At 41.3% G+C, this 27,918-nt stretch overlaps 1 protein-coding gene across 2 annotated transcripts; it reads left to right on the top strand.

Moving 5' to 3' along the window:
• Positions 1–13: 13 nt before the first annotated feature.
• Positions 14–15,174, top strand: PAK1IP1 (PAK1 interacting protein 1). Of its 2 annotated transcripts, none has more exons than XM_005878432.2 (10): positions 14–184; positions 3,940–4,102; positions 8,998–9,118; positions 9,194–9,268; positions 9,680–9,732; positions 10,316–10,461; positions 10,556–10,653; positions 13,332–13,431; positions 14,391–14,514; positions 14,669–15,174. In XM_005878432.2, the coding sequence occupies exons 1-10, from the start codon at positions 101–103 to the stop codon at positions 14,881–14,883; spliced, it is 1,179 nt and encodes a 392-aa protein (XP_005878494.1). In that variant the 5' UTR covers positions 14–100; the 3' UTR covers positions 14,884–15,174. The 2 variants fall into 2 exon arrangements, with proteins under 2 accessions (XP_005878494.1, XP_014405048.1); XM_014549562.1 differs by having other exon boundaries at positions 3,937–4,102.
• Positions 15,175–27,918: the final 12,744 nt, after the last annotated feature.

Below are 27,918 nucleotides of genomic sequence, written 5' to 3'. Positions count from 1 at the left end.
CTGCGCGCCGACAGCGGAAGGACCCCGTCCTCCTGCATCCGCTTTAGGCTCCGCCCCGGACGCGGCGCGCCGATCGCAGAACAGGCACATGTCCTACTGAATGGAGCTGGTCGCAGGTTGTTACGAGCAGGTCCTTTTTGGATTCTCTGTACACCCGGAGCCCAAGGCGAGCGGCGACCACCAGGTAAAAGCCGGGGCGCCGAGGGACCCCGGGAGGCGGGGAAGGTCAGGTCTTGGTTCCTGCACGGCCGAGGTAAACACTAAGCCAGAGGTGAACACACCGTCTGATTTCTTAGGGATTAATTGACGAATCAAACTCAGGAGACTTCAGTATAGGTTAGCTTTTTAAAACATGGAGTCGGCATTTCATAAAACGAGATACTGTCTGTTTTGGTAGATATTTTTTTTACCACGGTACACAAGGAAAGCAGGCATTTCTGCAAACGGGCAAATGAGTCGCAGATGATGGATTTAAGGGTCGCTCTCATAAATTGACAGCCAGTTTAGGTGTTCCCTCTTGCACTGAATTTCTGTCCTGGAGTTTTACAAAATATTAGAGCCGGCTCAGGATGATACTGACTCATTATTACTGGATCTGTACTGTGGGGCCATTGCTTGCAGTGAAGGTGCAAAGACGCCAAGGGTATGGATCCTGCGCCAGAGACCTTCCCGACAGAAGCAGAGAGGACTGGGAGGCAAATGTATGGAGGGAAATGACAACAAAATACAAGTATTTTACTAGATGTATGAATAAAAAGTTAAGTAAATTGCCAGTAGTCAAACAGGTAATCGGGATATATCCAGGAGTAAAAAGATCTTTTAGTCCAGCACTGTTTTCCCCCCTAATCACTCCTCTAAGTATCTCTTCAAAACCTGTTTCATTGAGTGGTGTTTGTTTTTTTTTAATCTTTACTGTTGAAAGTATTACCTGTGTTCCTCTTTCCCCCACTGACCTCTCCTAGCCTGTCCCGCCCCCCACCCCAGGCCTTCACCACCCGATTGTCTATGTCCATACAAGTTCTTGGTTGATCTCTTCCCATCCACCTGTACCCGCCTTCCCTCTGAGAGTCCACAGTCTGTTCCATGCTTCTGTGCCTCTGAATCTATTTTCTTCATCAGTTTATTTGGTTCATTAGATTCCATATATGAGTGAGATCATGTGATACTTGTCTTTCTCTGGTTTATTTTCTTAGCATAATGCTCTCTAGGTCCCTCCATGCTGTCTCAAAGGGTAAGAGATCCTTCTTTTTTAAAGCTGCATAGTATTCCACGGTGTAAATGTACCACAGCTTTTTTATCCACTCATCTACTGATGGGCACGCTGTTTCCAAATCTTAGCTATTGTAAATTGTGCTGCTATGAACATAGGGGTGCATATATACTTTCTGATTGGTGTTTCTGGTTTTTTTAGGATATAGTTCTAGAAGTGGGATCACTGGGTCAAATGGCAGTTCCAAATTTAATTTTTTGAGGAAACTCCACACTGTTTTCCACAGTGGCTGCTCCCGTCTGCATTCCCACCAGCAGTGTCCTAGGGTTCCCTTTTCTCCACATCCTCTCCAGCACTTGCATTTGTTGATTTGTTGTTGGTAGCCATTCAGACAGGTGTGAGGTGATATCTCATTGTCATTTTAATTTTCATTTCTCTGATGATCAGTAACTTTGAGCATTTTTTGATGTCTCTTGGCTGTCTGTATGTCCACTTTGGAGAAGTGTCTATTTAGGTCCTTTGCCCATTTTTTAATTGGATTCTTTGTCTTCCTTTTGTTAAATTGTATGAGTTCCATATATATTTTGGATATTAACCCTGTATCAGATGTATCATTGTCAATTATGTTCTCCCATGCAGTGTGCTCTCTTCATTTTGTTGATGGTTTCTTTTGCTGTGCAGAAGCTTTTTATTTTGATGTAGTCCCATTTGTTTATTTTCTCCTTAGTTTCCTTTGCCCTAGGACAGTGGTCGGCAAACCGCGGCTCGCGAGCCACGTGCGGCTCTTTGGCCCCTAGGGTGTGGCTCTTCCACAAAATGCCACGTGTGGGCGCGCACCTACAGTGCGTTTGAAACTTCGTGGCCCATGCGCAGAAGTCGGTTTTCGGCCTGGGCGAGTCTATTTTGAAGAAGTGGCGTTAGAAGAAGTGGGGGGTGTCGGTCAGTAGGGCGGGCTTCGGGAGACGCAGCGCAGGGGAGGCGGGTGCGATTGATTCATGCACAAGTTGAGTGAGCCAGTCAGTCAGCAGTCTCATGTGCAATGGTTAGTGCTAGTCACTCCTACAAATCTCGCGCGGGTGACGAAAGTACCTACTCGAAGCATAAAGTTACCTGTATTTTTCCAACCAGCTGCAAATCCTACAGGTATTTTTGTCATCAATTTAAGAATTGTAATTATTTTGTGTTGGTGGCTTTATTATTATAAAATGAGGACGTTTTTAGCAAAGGCCAGCTTAGGAGTACCCTAGTTAAGTTAATAACAATGTACCTACCTATATAGTTTAAGTTTAAAAAATTTGGCTCTCAAAAGAAATGTCAATCATTGTACTGTTGATATTTGGCTCTGTTGACTAATGAGTTTGCCAACCACTGCCCTAGGAGATGTATTGGTAATCATTGAGTGTTTCTTAATGGAGAAGTCAAGGTGTCAGTCTTGAATTAACCAGAAAATTAGAAGTATGTGACTTGACTAATTACTTTTGTTTACTTTGTTTTCTATTCTGGTTATTAATCTGCCTTGTGTGACATATTTTGAATGTTTAAAGATGGTGCTACTGATTATGTTCTCGTTGTAATAATATTGCTTACCATGTTCCAGACACATGTAGGCTCACAGCAGTCCTCTGAGGCAGATACAGTTATACCCCTGTTACAGATGAGGAACCTGACATTGAGATGATGGAGTGACTTGCTCAAGGTCACACAGGTAGCCTGGGACTTAAATCCCCAGCTGTCTCTGACACTTGAAACTCTTAACCATTACCCAAAACCCCTTCTACACCTACACAGACAATAACATTTCTTCTGTAATACAGACTGGCAAAGGTTATTCTTTGATTTATGGCCACAGTAGCCTCCCCAGGAATGTGTGTCTTTACTCAAAAGAGCCTCCCTGGTTTTTTAGTGATGGAAGGACTATCGATGTAGTTACTTAAGATTTAATTTGCAATAACACCGTAAAAATATATTGAAAGAAATTTGGTGGGTTTCTTTTCCTTCCTTGGTTTGTTTTAGTAATACTTCTTGATAAGTCTTCTTTAATTTGAAAAGTGTGTGTGCATATATTTGCACTCAACCAATCACACTTATCCAATCCAAAAGTTACCTGTCAGTAAGTGTAGAGTTCTTGAAATCACATCATTGGTCAATCTCTAGGGCTTATTTTAGTACTAATGGAAACATACTATTAATCCTTTTTATTTTTTCTTTATAAGACTTGTGATTATAGTTATCTCTGTGCAACATTTTATTAGTTTGTTTCTCCCACAGGAATGGCAGCTCCATTAGAACAAGGACTTTTATTTTTTGTGTTCACTGCTATATATCAACTGTCTAAAATGATGCCAGGCACATAGTAGTCACTTAGTTTTGAAGTGAATAAATTCAAATCAAAATTGAACATTTGAATGAATGAACAGTATTTACTTAAATATATGTAAATTTAATAAGGAGTTGAGGATTTGGCTGGGAACTTAAAGTCCCTGTAGTCCAGTCTTCATAACTGTTTTGGAATCATGAAACCCATCATTACCGTCCTACCTTCTTATTTTATCTTCCTTATTCAATTATCAGGTTCTTTGTTTTAATCTACATATCATTGCATAGTTTTTTCTCCATTTGGAAGATCTATTGGTAGTTTTCAAGGATTGTGGAACCACTTACCAGTTTCTAGAGAACTGTGATGAGATTGTGACATTGATCGATCGTATGTATGTTTTACTCTTCAGCAGAAATGGACTCCTGTGGCTGACTTCACGCACCATGCCCACACGGCCTCTTTGTCAGCGGTGGCTGCAAATAGTCGTTTTGTAGTCACTGGGAGCAAAGATGAAACAATTCATATTTATGACATGAAAAAGAAGATAGACCATGGGGCTCTAGTGCATCACAATGGTAAGAAATTATATCCTTCAAGATAATAATGTTGAGGTATTATTACTTTACAGTTTGACTTTAGTTACGCAATTCATTAAGCAGATTCTGTGCTAGGAAATACAGAAATGAAAAAAAATGTGGTTCTTTGTCCTTAAGTTGTTCACAGTCTGCTGAGAGACAGAGGGAAGCATTTAACTCATTTCTGGCAGGGGTTGGGGGTGAAGGGAAGGAGGAAATGAATTTTCACTAAAAACTTCCTTAAAAGAGAAATATCAGTTATTAGTCAGGTGAAGTTTGCAAAAGGGAGGGCGCCGTGTTTCTGGCAGAGCAGGCAGCATGAGGAGCACAGGTAGCAGCAGCATATTGATAGCTAGCTCTACTGAAGGGGTAGCACGCACCCAGCAGTGTGCCACAAAGGTACAGTCCTATTTTCAGTTTATAGAAGAGAAAACCTTGGTTCAAAGATGTTACCTGACTTGCCCAAGGTCACAATACAGTGGAACTAGAAGTTGAACCTGGTTCTGGAGCCCATGTTTTAATCACTAGTGTGCATGGGAAGCTGCAAGCAGGTCAGTATTACAAGAAGGATAAAGTGAAGGTTGGGGTGTCTGGGGAAATAGAGGGGGCCAGATCCTGGTGGTACTTGAGAGGAGGAGGTTATGGATTGAATGGGAGGGAGGAGTGATCTCGGTTTGAGGAACGTGCTGGCAGTTTGGATATGAAAGAGGTCCTAAGAACAAGCAAAAGCACTGATGAGAGCCACCCAATTGAATTCTGAGGCTGTGATTTGGTAACGTCACTGCAGTAAGCTACAGGCATTTCTGTAGAGCAAGGCAAGTTACTTGGTTTGTGCAACAGAAGGACTGAGATAGTTGGTCCGACGGTTGTGGGTTATTGTTAAGCTGATTAACATTGTTCAGCTGATTAACAGAAGAACTGAGTTACAGGGGAATTGATTTTGGTGAAAGGATAGTTTAGGTTTTCAGCTTAGGGAAAATGGGTTGTTAAGGGTCTGCAGATCTCTGAACTAAGAAAGCAGGCAGAGTGTGAGTGATGGGAGGCATGAAAGGGCTGGAAAGACGTGAGTTGTGGTCAGAGAATAGAGTCTTAGAGTTCAAGAGTTCTGATGTGGAGCAGCTCTAGGTGGCAACAGTGTTCAGGCTGTGGGTGTGAGGGACTAAAATACAGAGAAGGCCAAGGTCACTAGACTTGAAGAAGTCATGGTTGCGTTCTCCACACAGATGGTGCAGTTGCCCAGGAGAGTGGCAAGATCAAGCAATAAAAAGACTGAACAGGTCATTTATTTTCTCAGTATTGAACATTATATTCTATTTTCATTGCGTTTTCCCAGAAGACAAAGAATGATGGGTTCAACATGTATTCAAGAAAAGGGAACGGAAAGGAAGAACTCAAATTAGTAGAATCAGTTGATATGTACTTAGTTTAAGGAAACTCAGCCAAGGAAGTTGGTTTCCTGCAATTGAGATAGGTACCCTTTTTCCTATCCTGTCTTCATATATTTTAGAAGTTCCACCCAAGCATTGGTATCTAGTAGTAAGTTTGGAGTGATCAGTGTCTGTCTTAAGTTAGGTAGGCCTTAACTACTTTGACAAGTATCTTTTCAACAGAAGCTAGGCTTTGAGTCATTTTGACAAATATTTCTTTTCCTCTCTGTCTTCTAAATCCAGGTTATGTAAGGAAGGCTTCTCTCTAAGGCTTGGAAGAAGTAATTTAAACAAAACTCGTCTGCCCAAACCCATCGGTACAGGTGTTCAACAATAAGAAAAGGACTTCCTTAGGAGTTTGGATGGGGGGGTGACTAAAGTAGGGCCCCTGCTTTCCTATTTTCCTCATAGAAATTCTGGTTTTCTACCAGTTGATAATAAGTTCTTTACCAGGGAGCAGAAGGAGTAGAAGATATGGGAAAGCAAAATATCCAGAATAATAAATAGGATAATAGAGAAACGGGAAAACACCGGCAAAAGATAGCTAAAGCCTCCCACTGTGAGAAGGTGGTGTGTGAGCCCGTTACAGTCTTAGTGTGGGAAGGTGGAGAGGTGGGACAACATTATTCCTCAGAGACTTTTGGCTCTTTCCATCTACAGGGCAACGTAAAGGGTTGACCAGGAGGTGTGCAGATGAACAGTAGTGGCCCAGGGATCACATTCTTAGTCCATAAATAACAAGGCAGTAATATTTAGGCTTGTGGCCATATGGTATCTGTTACCATTACTCACCTCTGCCGTTGTAGCACCAGAGCAGCCATAGGTGTCTTGTAGCAGAATGAGTAAGGCTCTGTTCCAGTACACCTGCATTTACTCGAACTCCTCCGGCCAGATTTGGGCTGCTGACCCCTGAGCTATATGGTAAAAGGTGGCTGACACAAGCTTCAAAGGATAGGGAGTTTTATTCGAGGGTAAATGTATAATGGCATGGACTGCTTTGGAGAACGAGAGGAATGTTGGGTTATTCCACCAATTCACCTCCTTCAGCCTTTTGATATTTGAACTATGGGAGGAGATAGAGGGCATAGTGGAGGAGTGTAACATTTAAGTTCTTATGACAGTGAATGAGAACTGTATAGAAGTCAGTTCAGAAACAGCTCTGCAATGATAATAGGATTGTGGATGATTGGGTAGCTGATAGTTTGGGGTGGGCAAACTTTTTGACTCAAGGGCCACAATGGGTTCTTAAACTGGACCGGAGGGCCGGAACAAAAGCATGGGTGGAGTGTTTGTGTGAACTAATATAAATTCAAAGTAAACATCATTACATAAAAGGGTACGGTCTTTTTTTTTTTTTAGTTTTATTCATTTTCAACGGGCTGGATCCGGCCCGTGGGCCGTAGTTTGCCCACGGCTGGTTTAGCAAGTAGAAGTCATATGCTGTGTATCTCAGCTTGTACCGCCAGGTTAGCTGTTAGCTGGTTAGTTTTGTTTGACTCCTCAAATATTGTTACCAGCTATCTTCTAAATTTATGATTATGGGAATGTAGAGCAAAAAAGTGAACTGGTCAGTTCAAATCTATATCTACAACTAGAAAAACTCTGCTGAAAATATTTGCATAGGCTTGAACCTTTTATATTAAAAAATTAATTTTTGTACCGCCAGGTTAGCTGTTAGCTGGTTAGTTTTGTTTGACTCCTCAAATATTGTTACCAGCTATCTTCTAAATTTATGATTATGGGAATGTAGAGCAAAAAAGTGAACTGGTCAGTTCAAATCTATATCTACAACTAGAAAAACTCTGCTGAAAATATTTGCATAGGCTTGAACCTTTTATATTAAAAAATTAATTTTTCGTACTGGCACAAGAACAGACATATAGATCAATGGAATAGAATAGAGAGCCCAGAAATCAGCCCCAACCAGTACGCTCAATTAATATTTGACAAAGGAGGCAAGAACATACAATGGAGTCAAGACAGTCTCTTCAATAAATGGTGCTGGGAAAATTGGACAGATACATGCAAGAAAATGAAACTAGACCACCAACTTACACCATACACAAAAATAAACTCAAAATGGATAAAGGACTTAAATATACGACCGGAAACCATAAAAATACTAGAAGAATCCAAAGGCAACAAAATCTCAGACATATGCCAAAGCAATTTCTTCACCGATACAGATCCTAGGGCATTGGAAACTAAAGAGAAAATAAACAAATGGGACTACATCAAAATAAAAAGTTTCTGCACAGCAAAAGAAACCATCAACAAAACAACAAGAAAGCCCACTACATGGGAGAACATATTTGCCAACATTATATCTGATAAGGGCCTAATCTCCAACATTTATAGGGAACTCATACAACTTAACAAAAGGAAGATAAACAATCCAATCAAAAAATGGGCAAAGGACCTAAATAGACACCTTTTAAAAGAGGACATTCAGAAAGCCAAGAGACATATGAAAACATGCTCAAAGTCACTAATCATCCGAGAGATGCAAATCAAAACAACAATGAGGTACCATCTCACACCTGTCAGAATGGCTATCATCAACAAATCAACAAACGACAAGTGCTGGAGAGGATGTGGAGAAAAAGGAACACTTGTGCACTGCTGGTGGGAATGCAGACTGGTGCAGCCACTATGGAAGACAGTATGGAGTTTCCTCAAAAAACTGGAAATGGAACTCCCATTTGACCCTGTGATCCCACTTCTAGGAATATATCCCAAGAAACCAAAAACACCAATCAGAAAGGATATATGCACCCCTATGTTCATAGCAGCACAATTCACCATAGCTAAGATTTGGAAACAGCCTAAGTGCCCATCAGTAGATGAATGGATTAGAAAACTGTGGTACATCTACACGATGGAATACTATGCTGCTGTAAAAAAGAAGGAACTCTTACCATTTGCAACAGCATGGATGGAACTGGAGAGCATTATGCTAAGTGAAATAAGCCAGTCAATGAAGGAAAAATACCACATGATCTCACTCATTCATGGATAATAGAGACCATTATAAACTTTTGAACAATAATAGATACAGAGGCAGAGCTGCCTCAAACTGATTGTCAAACTGCAGCGGGAAGGCCAGAGAGGGTTGGGGGGCAGAAGGGAGGGGAGTAAGAGATCAACCGAAGGACTTGTATGCATGCATATAAGCATAACCAATGGACATAAGAAACTGGGGGGTAGGGGAGGCCAGGGGATTGTCAAGGGCGGGGGGAAAAAAGGAGAAACATGTAATACTCTTTGTAATAATTTAAGCAATAAAAATATATATATTAAAAAAAAAGAAAGAAAAAAATTTAATTTTTCCACAAGTCGTTATGGTTTAATTCAGTAATACTTCCATTGGATGTTTTCTTACCACAATATGGCCTTCAAACCAGAAGTGGATTTGCATTCAAAATAATAATTTTCAATATTAATTTTGCCTATTTTGTTTTTCCACAGGCACAATAACTTGCCTGAAATTCCACGGCAACAGGCACTTAATTAGTGGGGCAGAAGATGGACTCATTTGTGTCTGGGATGCAAAGAAATGGGAGTGCCTGAAGTCGATTAAGGCGCACAAGTGAGTCCTGGCCTTTCTAGTTGGTGGTCTCCAGGCGCCAGTCAAGTTGGGGGCTAACTCTTGGTTTCCTTTTAGAGGACATGTGACCTTTCTTTCTATTCACCCATCTGGCAAGTTGGCCCTGTCTGTGGGGACAGATAAGACATTAAGGTAAGTCACTAATGCCCAAGAGCATCTCTACTTAGTTGTGGTCTTTGCTCTCCAAGTACAACAGGAACCCAAAAAATATTGTGATATAAGGAAAGGTTGAAAGCTAGTGAACCTTTTCATAATGGGAGGGAAAAGTGACAAGCTCTATATTCAAACATATACATTACCTTTCAGTCATTGTAGGCTGAAGTGAAGAGGAGCGTGGTCCTGAAAAGAAATGTTTTAGGAGGTGAAACCTTTTGAAAATATATTAAAGGGATGTAGGAATATCCTTTGCTATAGGAAAAATGGCCATTCTTCGGAATAGCCATGTATTTAGTAAATTTTCATTTGAGTAAGTCTTCATTATGCTTACCTTTATATTTAGTAAAAGTTAGTGATCGTGCCATAAGTGAGCTTCTTGTTTTACAGAACATGGAATCTTGTGGAAGGAAGATCAGCATTCATAAAAAATATAAAACAGAGTGAGTATTTTTGTTTGGAATGTGAATACACACACATTAGTCTTTGCCTGCTCGATGGTGGTTACCTCTGAGAGCAAATGCTTTGGATTACTTGCTTTCTTCATTTTATTTTTTTTATTATTTATTTATTTATTTTAAATATTTTTTTTATTATTGATTTCAGAGAGGAAGGGAGAGGGAGAAAGAGATAGAAACATCAATTGCTGAGAGAGAATCATGGATTGGCTGCCTCCTGCATGCCCCCTACTGGGGATCAAGCCTGCAAGCTGGGCACGTGCCCTTGACTGGAATTGAACCCGGGATCCTTCCGTCTGTAGGCCGATGCCCTATCCACTGAGCCAAACCGGCTAGGGCTGCTTTCTTCATTTTAGATTGAGATTTCTGTTGCTCTGCCACCTACCAGCTCTCTAACCTTTAATGATTCTTTGAACTGAGCTTATTGTCTAAACCTGAACCCCCAAAATATGTATCATGTTAGTGGTGATGTGAAAATGTGCATTATAAACATTTGCTACTTTTATTATTACTCTATCATTTTATTTTTTACTTATGAAATGAACAGGTTTTGTTTTTTAACTTACAGATGCTCACATCGTGGAATGGTCCCCAAGAGGAGAGAAATATGTAGTTGTCATACTGAATAAAATAGATGTCTATCATCTTGACACAGCAGCTGTTAGTGGCACCATCACAAACGAAAAGAGAGTATCTTCTGTTACATTTCTTTCAGTAAGTAATCAGAAATCAGTGGTGGATGTTTAGTGTGTATGTGATGGTCTGAATTGTTTGATATTCTGGATATTTTTCTTTTTCTCTCTCTTAGGAGTCTGTCCTTGCAGTGGCTGGAGATGAAGAAGTTGTAAGGTTTTTTGACACTGATTCATTAATGTGCCTCTGTGAATTTAAAGCTCATGAAAACAGGTATTTCTTTAACCAATTTTTTGTGTGTATGTGTACAGCCTCAACAAATATTATATGCAGTAGTTTCATAAAGCAGCATATATGTTTTATGAACAATTGCAGAGATAGAGGTATCTGCATATATATATGACATCCAGAGTCTGAGAGTATAATGGAAGTGTCTTCGTCGCCTTAGTAAATGCAAAAGTGATAAAATTGTTGTTAGGGTCGCTGAAGGAGGGATGCAGGAGGCCAAAGTGGTAAGGGATTATAAATTTATTAGCAGATGGGCTGAGCCCCAAAATGGCACCAGCCCCCAAAGACGGTGAGTTGGATGGTTTTAAGGACTCTAGGCGGGCTTTTTCTGGGCAGAGAATTCTCTGTGCAAGTGTGGATTCTGGGAAACTCCAGAAGGGAGAGATAATGGTCTTAGCAAGTGGAATGTGGTCTAAGCAAGTGGAATGTCCATTGAGAAGTCCCAGGGGAGGGGGTATCAATTCAATTATTTGATCAGACCTAATAGTTGTCATCAGGACTAGTCACTCGCACAAGATACTTTTCTAATGATTTCATTAGTCTTGGTGCCTGAAATCAACCATATTTGAACAGGAAAAAATAATTAAACAATCTTGAGCTTTGCCCCTGACCATTCTTATCTTTTTACTTTATTCCCCTTGTCCAAATCTTCCTTCTTTATACCCCACTTGTTTTTCCTGCAGAAGAAATACTGGGCATTATAGACTTCTGTTTTGTGTCAGTCTCTTACCTCATACTGCTCACTGTATTTCTAGGGGTAGAGTCTGAGTCTCAGAGTAAATAGTTAAGTTGACTTTGCTCTTACTCTTAGGGCCTGAAATCAACCATATTTCCACTGTTAGCTACTGGAGGTGGGATCCAAACCCGGTTCTGTCTGACTCTGCCCCTGCTTTTCCCATTATAATTTTGAAAAAGGTGATAATATAAAGAGTTATACTCTAATATGCTTCATTTGCATGTTCTACATCTTAAGTGCGTCTTAGTTCTTACCGTATTTTCAAAGTAATAGTTAGGTTTTAAGAAACCTCTCTTTGTAAATATAGTACTCAGCATACTGCAATCACTGTACAGACCTAGTTAACATGATCAGGAAAGGGGGAGTGGGACCTAGGGATGAAAAAGGAACTATTTTTTTTTAGTATATTTTTATTGACTTCAGAGTGGAAGGGAGAAGGGGAAAGAGATAGAAACATCAACGATGAGAGAGAATCATTGATCGGCTGTCTCCTGCACACCCCACACTGGGGATCGAGCCTGCAACCCAGGCATGTGCCCCCGACCGGAACTGAACCCTGGACCCTTGAGTCCACAGGCTGATGCTCTATCCACAGAGCCAAACCAGCTAGGGCAGGAACTGTTTTTGAAAAGAGGAGAGAACTGCCGTTACCCTGGCTCTGAGGGGGGGGAAAGAGCCTGATGTATTTCAGGAACAGATAGAAGGCCCATGTTATTAGGTCAGAGTGAGCCAAATGGTACATGGCATTGGAGGATGTTAGAAAGAGTTTGAATTTCTATTAAATGCCTTTGTAGATTTTGTTGTGTTCATTTCTTATTATGGAAACATTTAAAGGCAGATAAACCAGTTTAAGGGAGCAGCCCCTATAGACTAACCGTCCAGCTTCAGCAGTTGTCAATTTATGATCAATCTTGCTTCCTAAATATCCCCAACAGCTTCCTCCTTTCCTGTGTTATTTTAATGCAGATCCTAGCTTTGTAGAATGTTAAGCCTGGGAGTAACATGATTTGATTTAATTTTTAAAAATTGTTAGGGGGGCCTGGCCAGTGTTGCTCAGTGGTTGAGTGTTGACCTATGAACCAGGTCATGGTTCGATTCCCGGTGGGCACATGCCTGGGTTGTGGGCTTGGTCCCCTGTGGGGGGCGTGTAGGAGGCAGCCGGTCAATGATTTGCATCACTAATGTTTCTGTCTCCCTCTCCATTCCTCTCTGAAATCAATAAAAATATGTTTTTGAAAAAATTGTTAGGGGTTAAAAATGAAAGCAGAGAGGCCAACTAGGCTACTTCATAATTCAGGAAAAAATGATAGTACCTTTTATTAATAGGGGATTCCTATGTTTTAATTAGCTGGGCAGTTGTGAAGTACCTGAGGCCACCAGAGAAATCCCTCCTGATTTGGCAAATTAGACTAGGGGTGGTGGCACTGGAATGACAGGAATGGATGTACAGGAGGAAGGCTTGATTCATCTTTTTGTCTCACTTTTCTCTCTGTACTGAACGTGTAGTTTCTTGCAGAGAGGGGCTTTAATATCTTTATCTCCTTTATAATAACCTGATTAAAGTTATTTTTTCAACTTTTCTTTTTTATTTGATATTTAGAGAGCAAGGGGGAGAGAGAGAAAGAGAGAGAAACATCACCGGTTGCCTCCTGCACATGCCTTGACCATAAATCGAACCTCCACCTTTTGGTGCATGGGATGATGTTCCAACTAACTGAGCCACACCAGCCATGGCTTTTCAACTTTTTAAAGATATGGTTAACAGTCAGTTTTGTCTTAGAATTTAGACCCTGAAAAATGACTCACCGACTCATGGGAAGTGAAATATAGTTCTTGAAAAATCAAGAGCCTGTGTGCGTAGAAGCTTATAACAGTATCGCACTATTTGAAGAGAGGATCATTTATGGTGTTAATGTTTCTATTCTAGGGTAAAAGACTTGTTCAGTTTTGAAATCCCGGAGCATCATGTTATTGTTACAGCATCAAGTGATGGTTTCATCAAAATGTGGAAGCTTGCACAGGATAAGGTCAGTGCACACTATAAATGCACTTTAATGCAAGTCTTACTGTCAGTGTTGCCTGGCATTAAATGAGAGAGAATTTTTCCTTAAGGGTCATAGAGATCTTTAAGTGAGCTTTCTAAATCTCTTCCAGGTGTGGGTGATATTCATGGTTTTAAAGTTAGGGTTCCACAGAGCTGCCACGGGGAGGGCACTGGTGAGTCTGAGCTGACAGGATCCCAGAACTCCTGCTTTTTCAAAGAAGTGCTGCTTTCCTCTTTTTTGTATATTGATTTTTCTTTGTAAAATTTTATTAGATGAAATACTGCCATTACTGGGGGGGTAGAGGGGGGCAGAAAATTCCTGATTAATGATGGAACCAACCAACAGTAGTTTTTTTTAATATATTTTTTATTGATTTCAGAAAGGAAGGGCGAGAGAGAAAGAGAAACATCAATGATGAGAGAGAATCATTGATCGGCTGCCTCCTGCATGCCCCCCCGCTGGGGATCGAACCCACAGCCGGGCATGTGCCCTTGACCAGAATCGAACCTGACACCCTTCAGTCCACAGACTGATGATCTATCCACTGAGCCAAACCAGCTAGGGTCCAATAGTAGTTTTGAATCAGATACTTGGAAAATTAAATTCCCTTCAATGGTCTCCCTCTCATAGACAGTCTTGGTTTATTATTCTGTGAATATGGCCTTTTAAGTGCCTACTTGGTACAAAGTTATTTGTTAAGACCTAGAAATGAACAAGACATGGTCCTGGCCCATTCCTCGGTGAATTTACAGTTTCTGAGTAGTCACAATTGGCTCTGGGAAGGCATAGTCAAGCCAGTCATGAATCCAGATAATAGATTCCTTCTAAACAACATATTTTATTCTCAAGAAAATACAATGTTTTAAGTTAAGGAGTTGATTATGGAAAAAGAAAATTATTTAAAATTCTTCTATGTTACGAATTTTTCTTGCTTGTTTCAGAAAGTTCCCCCATCTTTACTTTGTGAAGTAAATACTAACGCCAGGCTGACGTGCCTTGGAGTGTGGCTAGACAGCGTGACAGACACGAAAGAAAGCCTCCCTCCCGCTGCAGAGCCTTCTGCTGGTAAGTGAAATTGTTCATTTTTTAAAAATGGATAACCTGTTACCTTTTGAATGATTGAAGTGAAGGAGATCCAGATAACTTCACTTTATTGTCAGCCTGTGATTTTTCCGAAAGGGGCTAAACAATCTTAAGTGCACTGTCTCTTGTGTTTTAGTAAGTAAAGAACAACCCAAAGGCAGCAAAAAGGAATCGGGTGATGCGGTGCAGGAAGAAGCAAGGCAGTCAAAACCTAACACGAAGAAACGTGGTTTAACTGGTGTCAGTGAGAAGCCAACCAAAGGAAGTGGCCTGGTGGCAGCCAAGAAGAGGAAAGTGGGAGAAATCTTGGAAAAGAAGAGAAAAAAGAAGAAAATAAGAGTAATGCAGTGAATCCCAAGTTTCTCCTGAGAGAAAAACTTTTTAGATGAACTCGTTCTTTTCATATGTACCTAATCCCACCCCTCCCCCCCTCTTGTAAAAACTAGGAATTTCCTCTTTGGAGAAAATGTACAACTCTAAAAAAACAATCACTAAAACTCAGTTTTTTGTTGTTTTTTAAAGTGTGCCAAAACATTTTCATAGGAAATATATATCATGATATATATTATGTTAATGTGGAATATAATTTTTACTTTTGTGCAAAGCAAATAAAGATCTTTCTCAAAATAATGTAGTTTAAAAGAACACAAAATCTTGACCGCATTCTTTACCAGAGTTAGATAAGAGAGTTGTTTTTTAGATTGCTCACTTAAATTGGGGGAGATTACTAGATATTTTGAAGACACATTAATAGGGGATCTCTATGTTTTAATTAGTAGGGCAGTTGTGAAACACCAGAGGAATCCCTCCTGGTTTGGCAAATTAAGATATCAGACACTTGGACCCTGGAAATGCCATTCCATAGGAGGAAATCATCTAGGAAATGAGCCAGTTGGGTGTCTGACATTTCAGTCTACCTCTGTTAACTTATTTTAGGCCTATAAACAGGAATATAGATTAGGTTTTTTGTTTTTAAGACTTTAAGAGCAGTTTTAGGGTTATTCTATTGAGGAAGGTACAGATATTTCCCAATACCCCTGCCTACACACATGCATAGCCCCCACCATTATCAGCATATATTTTTACCAAGGATTAATCTATGTAGACACATCATAATCAAGTTTTAACTTGGGGATCACTCTTGGTGTACATTCTGTGGGCTTAGACAAATATATAATAGCATATCAAAATTTACAAAGTATTTCACTGCCCTAAAACAACTGTTTTGCCTACTCATCTATCACCTCTGATAATCACTGATATTTTATGTCTCCATAGTTTTGCCTTTTCTATATGTCATAGTTAGAATCATACAGTATTGTAGCCTTTTCAGATTGGCTTCTTCCATCTGTCTATATATATAAAAGCCTAAGTGACCATTTGACTGGTCACTATGTCATGCACTGACCACCAGGGGGCAGATGCTCAATGCAGGAGTTGCCCCCTGGTGGTCAGTGCGCTCCCACATGGGGAGTGCCGCTCAGCTGATTGATGGACACCAGACACTGGGCTCACAGCTGGCGAGAGCAGCTGCAGGTGGCACAAGCCTCTCCCGTGGACACTCCCCCGCACGCCCCTCCCCCATCCAGACCAGGAGCAGGACAGACATCTGGACTGACTGGGTGTGAGCCCGCTGACACTTCTCGGTCATAGGTGTGCCAGTATCACCCTAGGACGTGTGTGCAGAGACTGCAACGGAGGGGCAGCAGGTGCGCAGAGATGGCAGCGAGCCTACCAAGTGATAGTGGCGGCGGCAGCAGGCGCAGCGGAGCCGGATGAGTGGGAGGGGCATGGCACCTGGGCTCAGGCTCCTTCTTGGCCACCTGCCGCTTCGCATACTACTATATCCCTCTGGGGATGTTGGACTGCTGGTCTCGGCCCAATCCCCGCAGGCCACACCGAGGGACCCCACCAGTGCAAGAATCTGTGCACCAGGCCTCTAGTTTAGTAATGTGCATGTAAGCTTCCTCCATATATTTTCATTGCTTGATAGCACATCTCTTTTTAGTGCTTAATAATATTCCACTGTCTTTACATGCCAGTTTACCATTAACCTACTGGAGGACATCTTGATTGCTTTCAAGTGTTGACGATTATGAATAAAGTTGCTAAAGCATTCGTGTGCAGGTTTTTGGGTGGACGTGAGTTTTCATCTACTTTGGGGAAATAGTAAGGAATGTTTTTGCTGGACCATATGGTAAGAATATGTTAAGTTTTTCGTAAGAATATGTTAAGTTTTTGTAAGAAACTGCCAAACCATCTTCCAAAGCACTGTACCATTTTTTATTCCCACCAGCAATGTGAGAGTGATTGTCGCTCCACATCCTCACCAGTGTTAGGTGTTGTCAGTGTTCCAGATTTTGGCCAATCAGTGAGTAGTGATGGTATCTCATTGTTTTAATTTGCACTTCCATGATGACATGGAACATCTTTTCATATGCTTACTTGCTATCTGTATATCTTCTTTGTAAGGTATCTAAAGGCCTTTGGCCCATTTTTTAATGTGATTGTTTTCTTACTGAATTTTAAAAGTTCTTTGTATATATAGGATAATGATCCTTTATCAGATGTGCCTTGAAGCTATTTTTCCCTGTCTGTGGCTTGCCTTGAGAGCAGAAGTTTTTAGCTTTAATAAGCTGCAGCTTATTTCTTTCATGGATTATATCTGTGTATCTAACAAAAAAAGCTTCACCTTACCCAAGGTCATCTAGGTTTTCTCCTATGTTACCTTCTAGGAGTTTTATAGTTTTGCATTTACATTGAAACCTAAAATCCATTTTGAGTTAATTTTTGTGAAAGATTTAAGGTTTGAGTATGGATATATTTTTTGCCTGTTTCTTTCACCATTTGTCACAAAGAGATTCTTTGCTTCATTGCGTTGCCATTGTCAATGATCAGTTGACTATATTTGTGGTGTTCTATTTATTGCTCCACTGATCTGTCTATTCTTTTGCCAAAACTACACTATCTTGATTACTATAGCTTTATAGTAAGTTTTGACGTGAGGTAGCATCAGTTCTTCAACTTTGTTCTCCAATGTTATGTTTGCTATTCTGGGACTTTTGCCTCTCCGTATAAACTTTACAGTCAGATTGTCACTATATATAAAATAACTTGGGATTTATTTTTTTTTGTTGTTCATCCTTACCCAAGTATATTTTGTCCATTGATTTTTAGATTGAGTGCAAGGGAGGGAGGGAAGGAGAGAGAAAAACAATGATGTGAGAGAGACACATTGATTGGTTACCTCCCACATGCACCTGACTGGGGCCAGGGATCCAACCTGCAACCCAGGTACATGCCCTTGAGTGGGAATCAGACCCATCACCCTTTGGTATGCAGGCTAGTGCTCTAACTGGAAGCCACACCAGCCAGGGCTAATTTAGGATTTTGATTGGGATTGCATTGAATCTATAGGTCAATTTGGGAAGAACTGACATTTTGACAATATCGAGTCTTCCTATCCATGAATGTAGACTATCTCCTTTTATTTAGTTCTTTTCTTTCATTCATCAGAGTTTTTTAGTTTCCTTGTATAGGTTTTGACAAATTTTGTTAAGATACCTAAGTATTTTATTGGGGGGGGTGTGCTAATATAAATGGTATTATGTTTATAATATCAAATTCCACTTGTTGACTGCTTATCAACCTTGTATTCTGCAACCTTGCTGTAATCACTTAGCTTCCGTTTTTATGTCCATTCTTTCGATTATGTCATCGGTGAACAAAGACAGTTTTGTCTTCCCAATGTGTATACCTTTTATTTCCTTGCCTTGCCTTTTTGCATTAGCAGGGACTCCTTGAAAAGAAGTAGTGGATTTGGTTCTTTTTAAAATTCAACTTTTTATTCTGAGATCATTGTAGATTCACATGCAGTTGTAAGAAATAATACATAGAAATCCCGTGTACCCTTTACCCAGTTACCCTCAATGGCAACATCTTAGAAACTACAGTGAAATACTATATCTGGGATGTAGGAAATGATACAATTAAGATGCAGAGCATTCTATCATCCCAAGGCTCCCTCACATGGCCCTCCTATAGCTGCTTCCCTCCTGTACTCTTACAGCTACCCCACCCCCTCCTCAACACTTGGCAACTGCTAATCTGTTCTTCATCTGACAAAATTATAATACATGGGATCAAACATTTTTGGGAGGTGAATTTTTTCACTCAGCATAATTCTAGAGGATTGATTCAGGTTATTGCATATTCTACGTTATGGTATGGATGTAGCACAGTTATATATTAACCATCTGTTGAAGGACATCTGGTTGCTTCGTTTTTAGAAATGGTGAATAAAGCCACTATACAAATTCCTGTGTAGGTTTGGGAGAGCTTTGCTGCTGGGAAGGGTCTCCTCTGAAGGGTCTCCACTGACTGGTGGAGAGGGGACTTGTTATCAGCCAGTGGGGATGAGAGAATGAGCTCCCTACTTGGTCTTTTCTGACACCACCCAGCAGGAGTGTTGGACACATTACAGCCTCTTGAGAGAAAGTCAAGGCTCCCTCTCCAGTGGTTCTCAACCTTCTGGCCCTTTAAATACAGTTCCTCATGTTGTGACCCCCAACCATAAAATTATTTTCGTTGCTACTTCATAACTGTAATGTTGCTACTGTTATGCATCATAATGTAAATATCTGATATGCAGGATGGTCGTAGGCGACCCCTGTGAAAGGGTCGTTCGACCGCCAAAGGGGCCGCGACCCACAGCTTGAGAACTGCTGCTCTAGGCCTTTGTTGACATGGCTTGGAGGGGGCTGGAGTTTTTTTCCTGGGTGTTTGGCTGGACCGGTTATTGTCTAAAAATGTTCTGTCTTGTGAGGCTGCCCCTTCTGTGGTCCTGTGCCTAGAAAGAGCTGGATTTTGTTGCAGCTTTTTAAAAATTTTTATCTGCATTGTTGGCATTTTCAGGCTGCCAGTTTCTTCAGCTGAGACAATTTAGGGAATTCACTATCATGTTGTTCCTCTAGTTCTGAGTCATTAGTCAGTTTGCTTTCTCTCAGCCTTTCTGAAACTTATATGTGATCTATATTTGATATCCATCATTTCTGGGTGTCCTCACAAAAAATAAAGGAAATTATGTCTACTCCATCTTCCCAGAAATGGACATTCCCCAAAGAGAGTTTTTAGATTGAAAATGGATACAAATAATTTCCATTATGCCGTTCTCTCTGGAATAATGATGTGGGATTAGCGTATTATAAAGAAGTTACTTGATGAAGCTTCCATATATTTAATTCCAATCTCTAGGCAGGAAATGTACATTATTAGGACTGAGTATAATGCTAACATTCCCATCAGCTGTTTAACATTATTGGTGGGGCATGCTTCGTTTCCACCAAAGGCTGTGTTTCTCAGGGTGGAATTGCAACACTGAAACTGTTTTGTGTGACCAGAAGCTGGATCAGTGGTTGGAGCAAAGCTATCTCACCAAAGAAGGCTGAACTGCAACACAGGGGCCAGGGCCACCTCGCCCCAGGGCTGCCTCCACCTCTTTCCTGGTGCAGAGAAATGAGATGCACCTTCTATCAGATTCGTTTATTTAGGAGATCCTTTGGTTCCAGGTTTCCAGAATCTTGGTGCTCTCAGCCATCATCATATCCATCCTGGCAAAGAGGAGTGGTCTAGCTAGAAATGAGATGCTAGTGATAAAAGTATATGAGATTGCTCTAAAAATAGAAAGGATTTCAAGGCTCAGTGGAGGATGTTAAAGACTAAAGAGTAAGTCTTCTTTCCAGCACTGATTTTGAACACTGGAGAAAGGAAAGATGGGGAGACAGTAAGCAGGGGAGGGAGGAGAGAAATGATCCCCCCTTTTTAAGATCCTCACCATGTCTACCCAAGGACATGTTTTTATTGATTTTAGAGAGAGAGAAAGGCGGGGTAGAGAGAGAAATATCGATGTGAAAGAGAAACATCAATTGGTTGCCTCACATATGTGCCCCAACTGAGGGTTAAACCCAAAACCTAAGTATGTGCCCTGATCAGGAATCGAACCTGTAACCTTTTGGTGTGCAGGAAGATGCTCCAACCGAGCCAGTTTTCCACAGCGGCTACACCATTTTACCTTCCCATCAGCAAAGCACAGGATTTCAATTTCTCCACACACTCACTAACACTTATTTTCTTCTTATATCCATCCTAGGAGTGTGTAGTATATCATTATGCTTTTGATTTGTATTTTTCTAATGACGTATCTTCATATATAGCAAATATATGTGCTTATTGGCCATATGTATATCATCTTTGGAGAAATGTCTATTTAAGTCCTTTGTCCATATTGTAGCTGGGTTGTTTGCTTTTTGTTGCCGAATTGTAGGAGTTCTTTATGTATTCTATGTTTAAAATCTTATCAGATATCTAAAATCTTATCAGATATGTAAAAATTCCCCCTATCATGTTTTTAAAATATATATATTTTTATTAATATCATAGAGGGAGAGATAGAAACATCAATGATGAGAGAGAATCATTGATTTGTTGCCTCCTGCATACCCCCTACTGGGGGATCAAGCCCACAACCCGGGCATGTGCCCCTGACTGGAATGGAACCTGGGACCTTTTAGTCCACAGGCTGATGCTCTATCCAAACCGGTTAGGGCTCCTATCATGTTTTTAATGCAACTAATTTATAAATTATTTGGTTCTTTTTGACACTTCTTTCCCATGATAGCACCATTGCCATTGCCTTCCCCTCTCATGCCTTCAACTGTGTGGCTCATGGTTGGTCTAACAAAACCTGTTCTTCCTTTCAGTAGCGGCATAAGGGGCAGGGCCAGGGTGTCCTGGGTGGAAGGTGACGTCAACACCTCACCTTCTACCTCAAGCCACTAGAATGTGCAAAGCCGTCACTAAATGTATTTGTTTTTTCTCACTTGAATGCCTTTACTAGGAATTCTGTTTTGCTCCAGAATAAGTGTTTGGTGATCTAATGAAGAGGCTCGGATGGCACCATCTAACTTGGACATGGCAAAGGCAGCAGGGTTCTTTTTGTGGCATTGAGAAAAAATACAGTTGGAATGGACATTTGCTTTTGAGACTATTTGACTCTATTAAAGAAGATTACAGCATTTGTAAACCAGAGGAAAGCTTTTAGGATGCAAGTATAAATATGTAGTTAGTAAACAGAGTTTGTTAAACATAGACAGAATTCATAAGATGGCTTAAGTAGTTAGTAAACAGAACATGTATTAAAGAAGGATAGAAAGGAATAGAAGGCCTAAAATACCCAGTTTCCTGTGACATATGAACACTAAATATTCCCAATACATGAACGACACGATTATCAATAAAACATGGCTCTTCCGCAGGCCAACAGGCAAAGTCAGCTATTGACCAGGCTTCCTTGTGCCTGCCTCTCTTCGCTGGGGCAAGTGTTTGTCATGGCTTGGGTGGTGGTGGGGTTCCCTCTGTGGCTCTCCTTGCTCAAACCTCTGGTCTTCAGAACCATCAGGAGGAAGGCTGTTGAGAAGAGGAGTGGGAGGACATGAACACTGTGGGATGCATGGTTCTTCCACCCGGCTTGGAGCCTCTCCTGTGGTATTTATCCCATCTCTTTCCGCTTGCTTCTCCCATTGTTTTAAATTTAATTAATCATGTGATTAGAGCATTTAAATTATGGTTTGTGAACTTTTCTGCATCATAACCTCTGGCAGATCTTGCCTGGTAATGTACTTGAAGGCCATTGCATTTCCCACATGCTAACAGTTAACACTGAAATACCATTTTGCAATTCATTTTGGGAGAAGCAGGTGGATTTGTTTCCATTTTCCTCCTAGGAATATATAGTTTGCATATAGTCTTAACCATCTTAGGTATTGAATTATCTACTTTGATACTTATGTATAAACAGATTCTCATTACAAATCCACTTCTCAATACTTAGAATACCCCATATGTCACTCATATCTTCCCCTCCTTTTGTTTATTCAATAGTCATCTATTGAGGCTCACCATGTGCCAGGTACTATCCTGAACTGCGTCCAGCACGGCCAGGGGGGAACCTGAGGAGGGGCGGTGAAGGATTAAAGAAAACAGACAAGTATACAGTTGGGGCAGATGGGACACTGTTCTCGGATGAAGAGACAGTGTCACAGCCTGTAAGCCGAAGCTTTATTTTATAGTCAGATCACACAAATCAAAACAAGGGCAAGATGTTTACAATGTTCTTGCGAATTTCACATCTGCTTCTTTCCTGTTGTTGCCATTCTCTGAACTCTATCAAGCTTTGTTTAGGCAGCACTTGCTGTACCCCCGAAGCCCACATCCCTTAGCTACCTAGGACTGCAGGGTCAGACTATAAGGTCAAACTTACAACCATAGCCTTGTGGCTATAATTGTGCTGGGAGGGCACAGCCCTCCAAGCTGGGACTTGTATGTGGCTTTGCCACAAGTCAGCCCGAGGCTTGAACCTGTCCGAACACTGTAGCCGCTCTCCACACTACCCCAGATTCCGGGAGCTAAAAGGAAAAGAATATCCCTGCCCAAAGGACAAAAGCTTTGTAAATAACGTATTGCATGCATTAATGGCCTGGGGTGGTCCGGGCAGCTTGAGGACTTTAGGAAAAGGTGAGATTGAGTTTTTGAACAAGGACAAAAAGGCATTTCTGGCAGAGGGAACAGAGCACTGTCTTGGTATCTCAGTTAATAAAGACTCTTCGCTGCAAAATACAGAAATGAACTCTGGCTATCCAGAGGGGGTGGATTTATGACAAGAACACAGATACCTGACAGGAGCCGGGGCACGAAAAGAACCAGAACTCAAAAGGGAGGGTGTAGCCATGGCAACCTCTTCCTCTTACCTCCAACTCTTGCATGTTGTCTTCATTCTCCCCTCTGCCAACTAGCCTCTCACCACCCCGCATCTACTCATCCATTTAGCTACTCACCCATTATGTGCAAGGCACTGTTCTAAGTGCTGTATAAAAATCCTCATTCTCAGGAATTTACCTTCTAGAGTGGGGAGGTGACATTTCGAAATTATATAGCATATCAGGAGGTAAGTGGCATGGAGAAAAACGAGCTGTGGAGGGAAATGCAGATGAGTTGCCATTTTAAATAAGATGATTCAGGAAGGCATGGTTGAAGTGATATAAAGACTTAAAGGCCCTGAGGGATTAGGCCAGGGGTGATCCGGGGAGAAGGCTTCTGGCAGATGAAGCAGCACATGTGGGTGTGTGAGTGCTCAGAAGTGGGAGCAAGGAGGATGGAGTGACATGAGCAAAGGGGACAGGAATAGGGGCCGAAGGCAAGGAGCTAGGTGTGCAGGGCTTTGGGAGCCCCACTGGCGGGTTCTGAGCTGAGGAATGACACAATTGGACTTGTAACAGGGCTATTCTGGTCACTGTATTGAGAAGAGACTAAAGGAGTTAGGGCAGCTCTGCCATGTTAGACAACCTCCTTTTCCCTTAATTTCCTCAAAGTGTAAAAGCAGGAGGTAATGGTCTTTGTTGATAGGGTGGGTATGAGGAGTAAATGAGTTTGTCAATGTAAAGCACTTCGTTCAGTGTCGCCTATGATAAGCACACTGTATGTTTTTGCTAATATTATTATTATTATGGCTCTAACGTGAAGTCCTAGAACCATGTGGCATATAGGACAGTTAGAAAAAATAGGTTTTTTTTTCATAATTTCACTTATTAATTTCTTGGGGAAAGGTTCATTGAATGGATGATATAATTCTTTAAACAAAGCTACTCCTAAAAACCTAAAATTGTAAATGGAACTCATTTCCTCACACAATCTCGGTCACACCCCATTGACACATTTGTGGTTCAGGATTCCAGTAATTCAGTGGGCTTCTAATTAAGAGCTTACATCACACTAAAAGGTTTTTGCACAATGAAGGAAACCATCAACAAAACAAAAAGACAACCTACTGAATGGGAGAAGATACTCGCAAATGATATCTATCTATATATATAAAAGCCTAAGCGACTGAACAACTGATTGGTCGCTATGACGTGCACTGACCACCAGAGGACAGATGCTCAATGCACAGAATCGGGCTCCCTCCTGTCTGGATCGGGCCTGTCTGACCCAGGATTGGGTCAAAACTGGCTACCCAACATCCCCTGAGGGGTCCCAGATTGCGAGAGGGCACAGGCGGGGCTGAGGGACCCCCACCAGGGCACAAATCTATGCACCAGGCCTCTAGTATTCCATAAGTGGTTAACATCCAAATTATATAAGGAACTCATACAACTCAACACCCCTCCCCCCCCAAAAAAAAACCCAAACCCCAATCTAATTTAAAAATGGGGCCCTTGCTGGTTTGGCTCAGTGGATAGAGTGTCAGCCTGCAGACTGAAGAGTTCCAGGTATGATTCCAGTCAAGGGCACATACCCGAGTTGCAGGTCAATCTCAGGCCCCAGTCGGGGCACATAGGAGGCAACCAATCAATGTGTCTTTCTCTGTTTCTCCCTCTCCCTTCCACTCTCTAAAAAATCAATGGAAAAATATCCTCGGGTGAGGATTAACAACAACAAAAATAAAGTTAAAAATAAATAAGTAAAAATAAAATAATTTTTAAAACATGGGCAGAGGAACTGAATAGACATTTATTCAAAGAGAACATACAGATGGCCAACAGACATATGAAAAGGTGCTTAACATCACTAATCATCAGGGAAATGCAAATCAAAACGCAGCAGGAGAGCAATTGAGATTTTGCTCACAGGCATATGTCCTCGTTTTGGCTCAAATAAACTCTTATAAAAATGAAAAACAAAAAACCCCCCACAAGATACCATCTCACACCTGTCAGAATGGCTATCATTAAAAAAAAAAATCAAGTGCTGGCCCTAGCAGTTTGGTTCAGTGGATAGAGCTTCAGCCTGCAGACTGGAGGGTCCCAGGTTTGATTCTGCTCAAGGGCACACAGGTATGATTCCAGTCAAGGGCACATACCCGAGTTGCAGGCTCAATCTCAGGCCCTAGTCGGGGCACATGGGAGGCAACCAATCAATGTGTCTTTCTCTGTTTCTCCCTCTCCCTTCCACTCTCTAAAAAATCAATGGAAAAATATCCTCGGGTGAGGATTAACAACAACAAAAATAAAGTTAAAAATAAATAAGTAAAAATAAAATAATTTTTAAAACATGGGCAGAGGAACTGAATAGACATTTATTCAAAGAGAACATACAGATGGCCAACAGACATATGAAAAGGTGCTTAACATCACTAATCATCAGGGAAATGCAAATCAAAACGCAGCAGGAGAGCAATTGAGATTTTGCTCACAGGCATATGTCCTCGTTTTGGCTCAAATAAACTCTTATAAAAATGAAAAACAAAAAACCCCCCACAAGATACCATCTCACACCTGTCAGAATGGCTATCATTAAAAAAAAAAAAAAATCAAGTGCTGGCCCTAGCAGTTTGGCTCAGTGGATAGAGCTTCAGCTAGGAGGGTCCCAGGTTTGATTCTGCTCAAGGGCACATGCCCGAGTTGTGGGCTCCATCTCCAGTAGGGGGAGTGCAGGAGTCAGCCAATCAATGATTCTCTCTCATCATTGATGCTTCTATCTCTCCCTCTCCTTTCCTCTCTGAAATCAATAAAAATATATTTAAAAAAATATCAAGTGCTGGCAAGGATGTGGACAAAAGGGAACTCCTGTGCGCTGTTGATGGATTGAAAATTGGTGCAGCCACTATGGAAAATAGATGGAGACTCCTTGAAAAACTAAAGATAAAACTGCCATGTGACCCAGCAATAGCACTTCTGGGTATTTATCTGAAGAAAACAAAAACACTAATTTGCAAAGATATATGCAGCCCTATGTTCATTGCAGTGTTAGTTAGAATAGCCAAGATTTAGAAGCAACCTAGATGTCCATTGATAGATACAGAGAATAAGCTGTTGGTTGCCAAAGAGGAGGGGTAGGATGGTTGGGAAAAAAATGCTGAGCTTCTTCTATTAATGCCATTAGAAACATTACTAAACACAAATCATTGTGTGGAACTAATAGAAACAGAGCAGAAACCAGTTCCTTTATTTATGATTTTTTAAAAAACTGTGATGTGTGAGATATGGAATAAATTATATGGTAAGGTGAGTATAATGTGATTAGTCTAAATTGGACAGAATATGAAAAAGTTGCGGGAGATATCTTACACAATTCTTTTGGTTGCAATTCAGAGACCCTATTTTGTATCTTATGATGGACTGCACACACACAGAAAAGCTGTGTGGTTTGGTTAAGGAATGACACAATAAGAGGCAGTGTAACATAGACATCCACACCTGAAACCTGTATGTTTATGTTGACCAATGTCAACCCAATAAATTTAATTTTAAAAAAAGGGGCAGCATAATGTAGAGTTAAGGGTGTATGACAGACCTTATTTCAAATAACAGATCTACCAAGGACTAGGACTGTAGGAAATTTATTTAATTTTCTGTGGTTCAATTTCTTTAGGCCTAAAGGGCAGGGGATGATCATGGGGGATAACTTAAGGTTTGAAGCCTGCACCTGAGTAGAGAGAAATTTCTAAATCCATCCAGCTAGTTAAAACAAGTCCTATCTTTGGTTTGTGACAACATGGATGGACCTAGAGATACTAAGCTTTCCAGGAGTTTTCCATTAAGTAGATGAGGGTCTGGCAATTGCAGTAGGAACTGCTCAGAGTTCTTAGTCATTATCAGCTGTGGCTGTTTTAGAACCAGCTATGGTGAACAAGCTAGATAGGAGCTGCTGCAGGTGGAAAGTTTTTCTTTTAGAGTCCGTATGTGTTTCAATGTCCTTTTTCACTGAAGATTGTACTTATAAGATTTATCCATGTTGATACTTGTAGGGGATGAAGAAGAGACATCACGGATGACACCCAAATTTTGGTGTACAGCCACTGAGTGAATGGTGCGGGAAAGGCAAGGAAGAGAACAGCTCTGCAGTGGGAGTGGCGATAGTGACTTGTGGGCAGTGGGACATCGCAGAGGAAGTTGTAAATTACATTTAACTTACCCTCCCTCCCCCTTTAAGGTGCTTCTCAAGCAGCCTCACTAAAACAAACACCGAAGTAAGCACATTATCTTCTAGACGGTGGCCACCAAATTCTCTGCAGGTGAAAAGGGGTCCCTGTAGTAGGCCAACGACATGGTCAGGCTTAGTGACGATCCTCCCGGTGGCCCGCAGCTAGCGTACCCCTAGTCGCGTGACCCTCCATTAATGGGGTCCTTCGGGATCCAGCCTCAGACGTCCTCCTCCAGCTTCGGTGGCCTCCACTACCGGCCTGACCCATTCATCCGGCCTCTTGCAAGACCCGACTCAAACTCCGGGTTTTCGGCTTCTAGCCACGCAGGTTGCGAGCTGGGACCAGCGCGGGAGGAAACTCTCAGCGGCCCGGCGGGATTCTCAGTCTTGCGCCATTCCCCGCCTCAAGCC

Source organism: Myotis brandtii, unplaced genomic scaffold (genome assembly GCF_000412655.1).
Source record: "Myotis brandtii unplaced genomic scaffold, ASM41265v1 scaffold56, whole genome shotgun sequence".
Taxonomy (NCBI): domain Eukaryota; kingdom Metazoa; phylum Chordata; class Mammalia; order Chiroptera; family Vespertilionidae; genus Myotis; species Myotis brandtii.
Note: the sequence above shows the minus strand (reverse complement) of the source record. Positions and strands in the feature narration are given on the sequence as shown.

Excerpts from the sequence above, each read along its gene's own strand:
- PAK1IP1 (XM_014549562.1), top strand. The coding sequence starts at position 101 with ATGGAGCTGGTCGCAGGTTGTTACGAGCAGGTCCTTTTTGGATTCTCT. Across the intron at positions 4,103-8,997 it reads GGCTCTAGTGCATCACAATG|GCACAATAACTTGCCTGAAA; the intron begins GTAAGAAATTAT and ends GTTTTTCCACAG. Across the intron at positions 14,515-14,668 it reads CGCTGCAGAGCCTTCTGCTG|TAAGTAAAGAACAACCCAAA; the intron begins GTAAGTGAAATT and ends CTTGTGTTTTAG.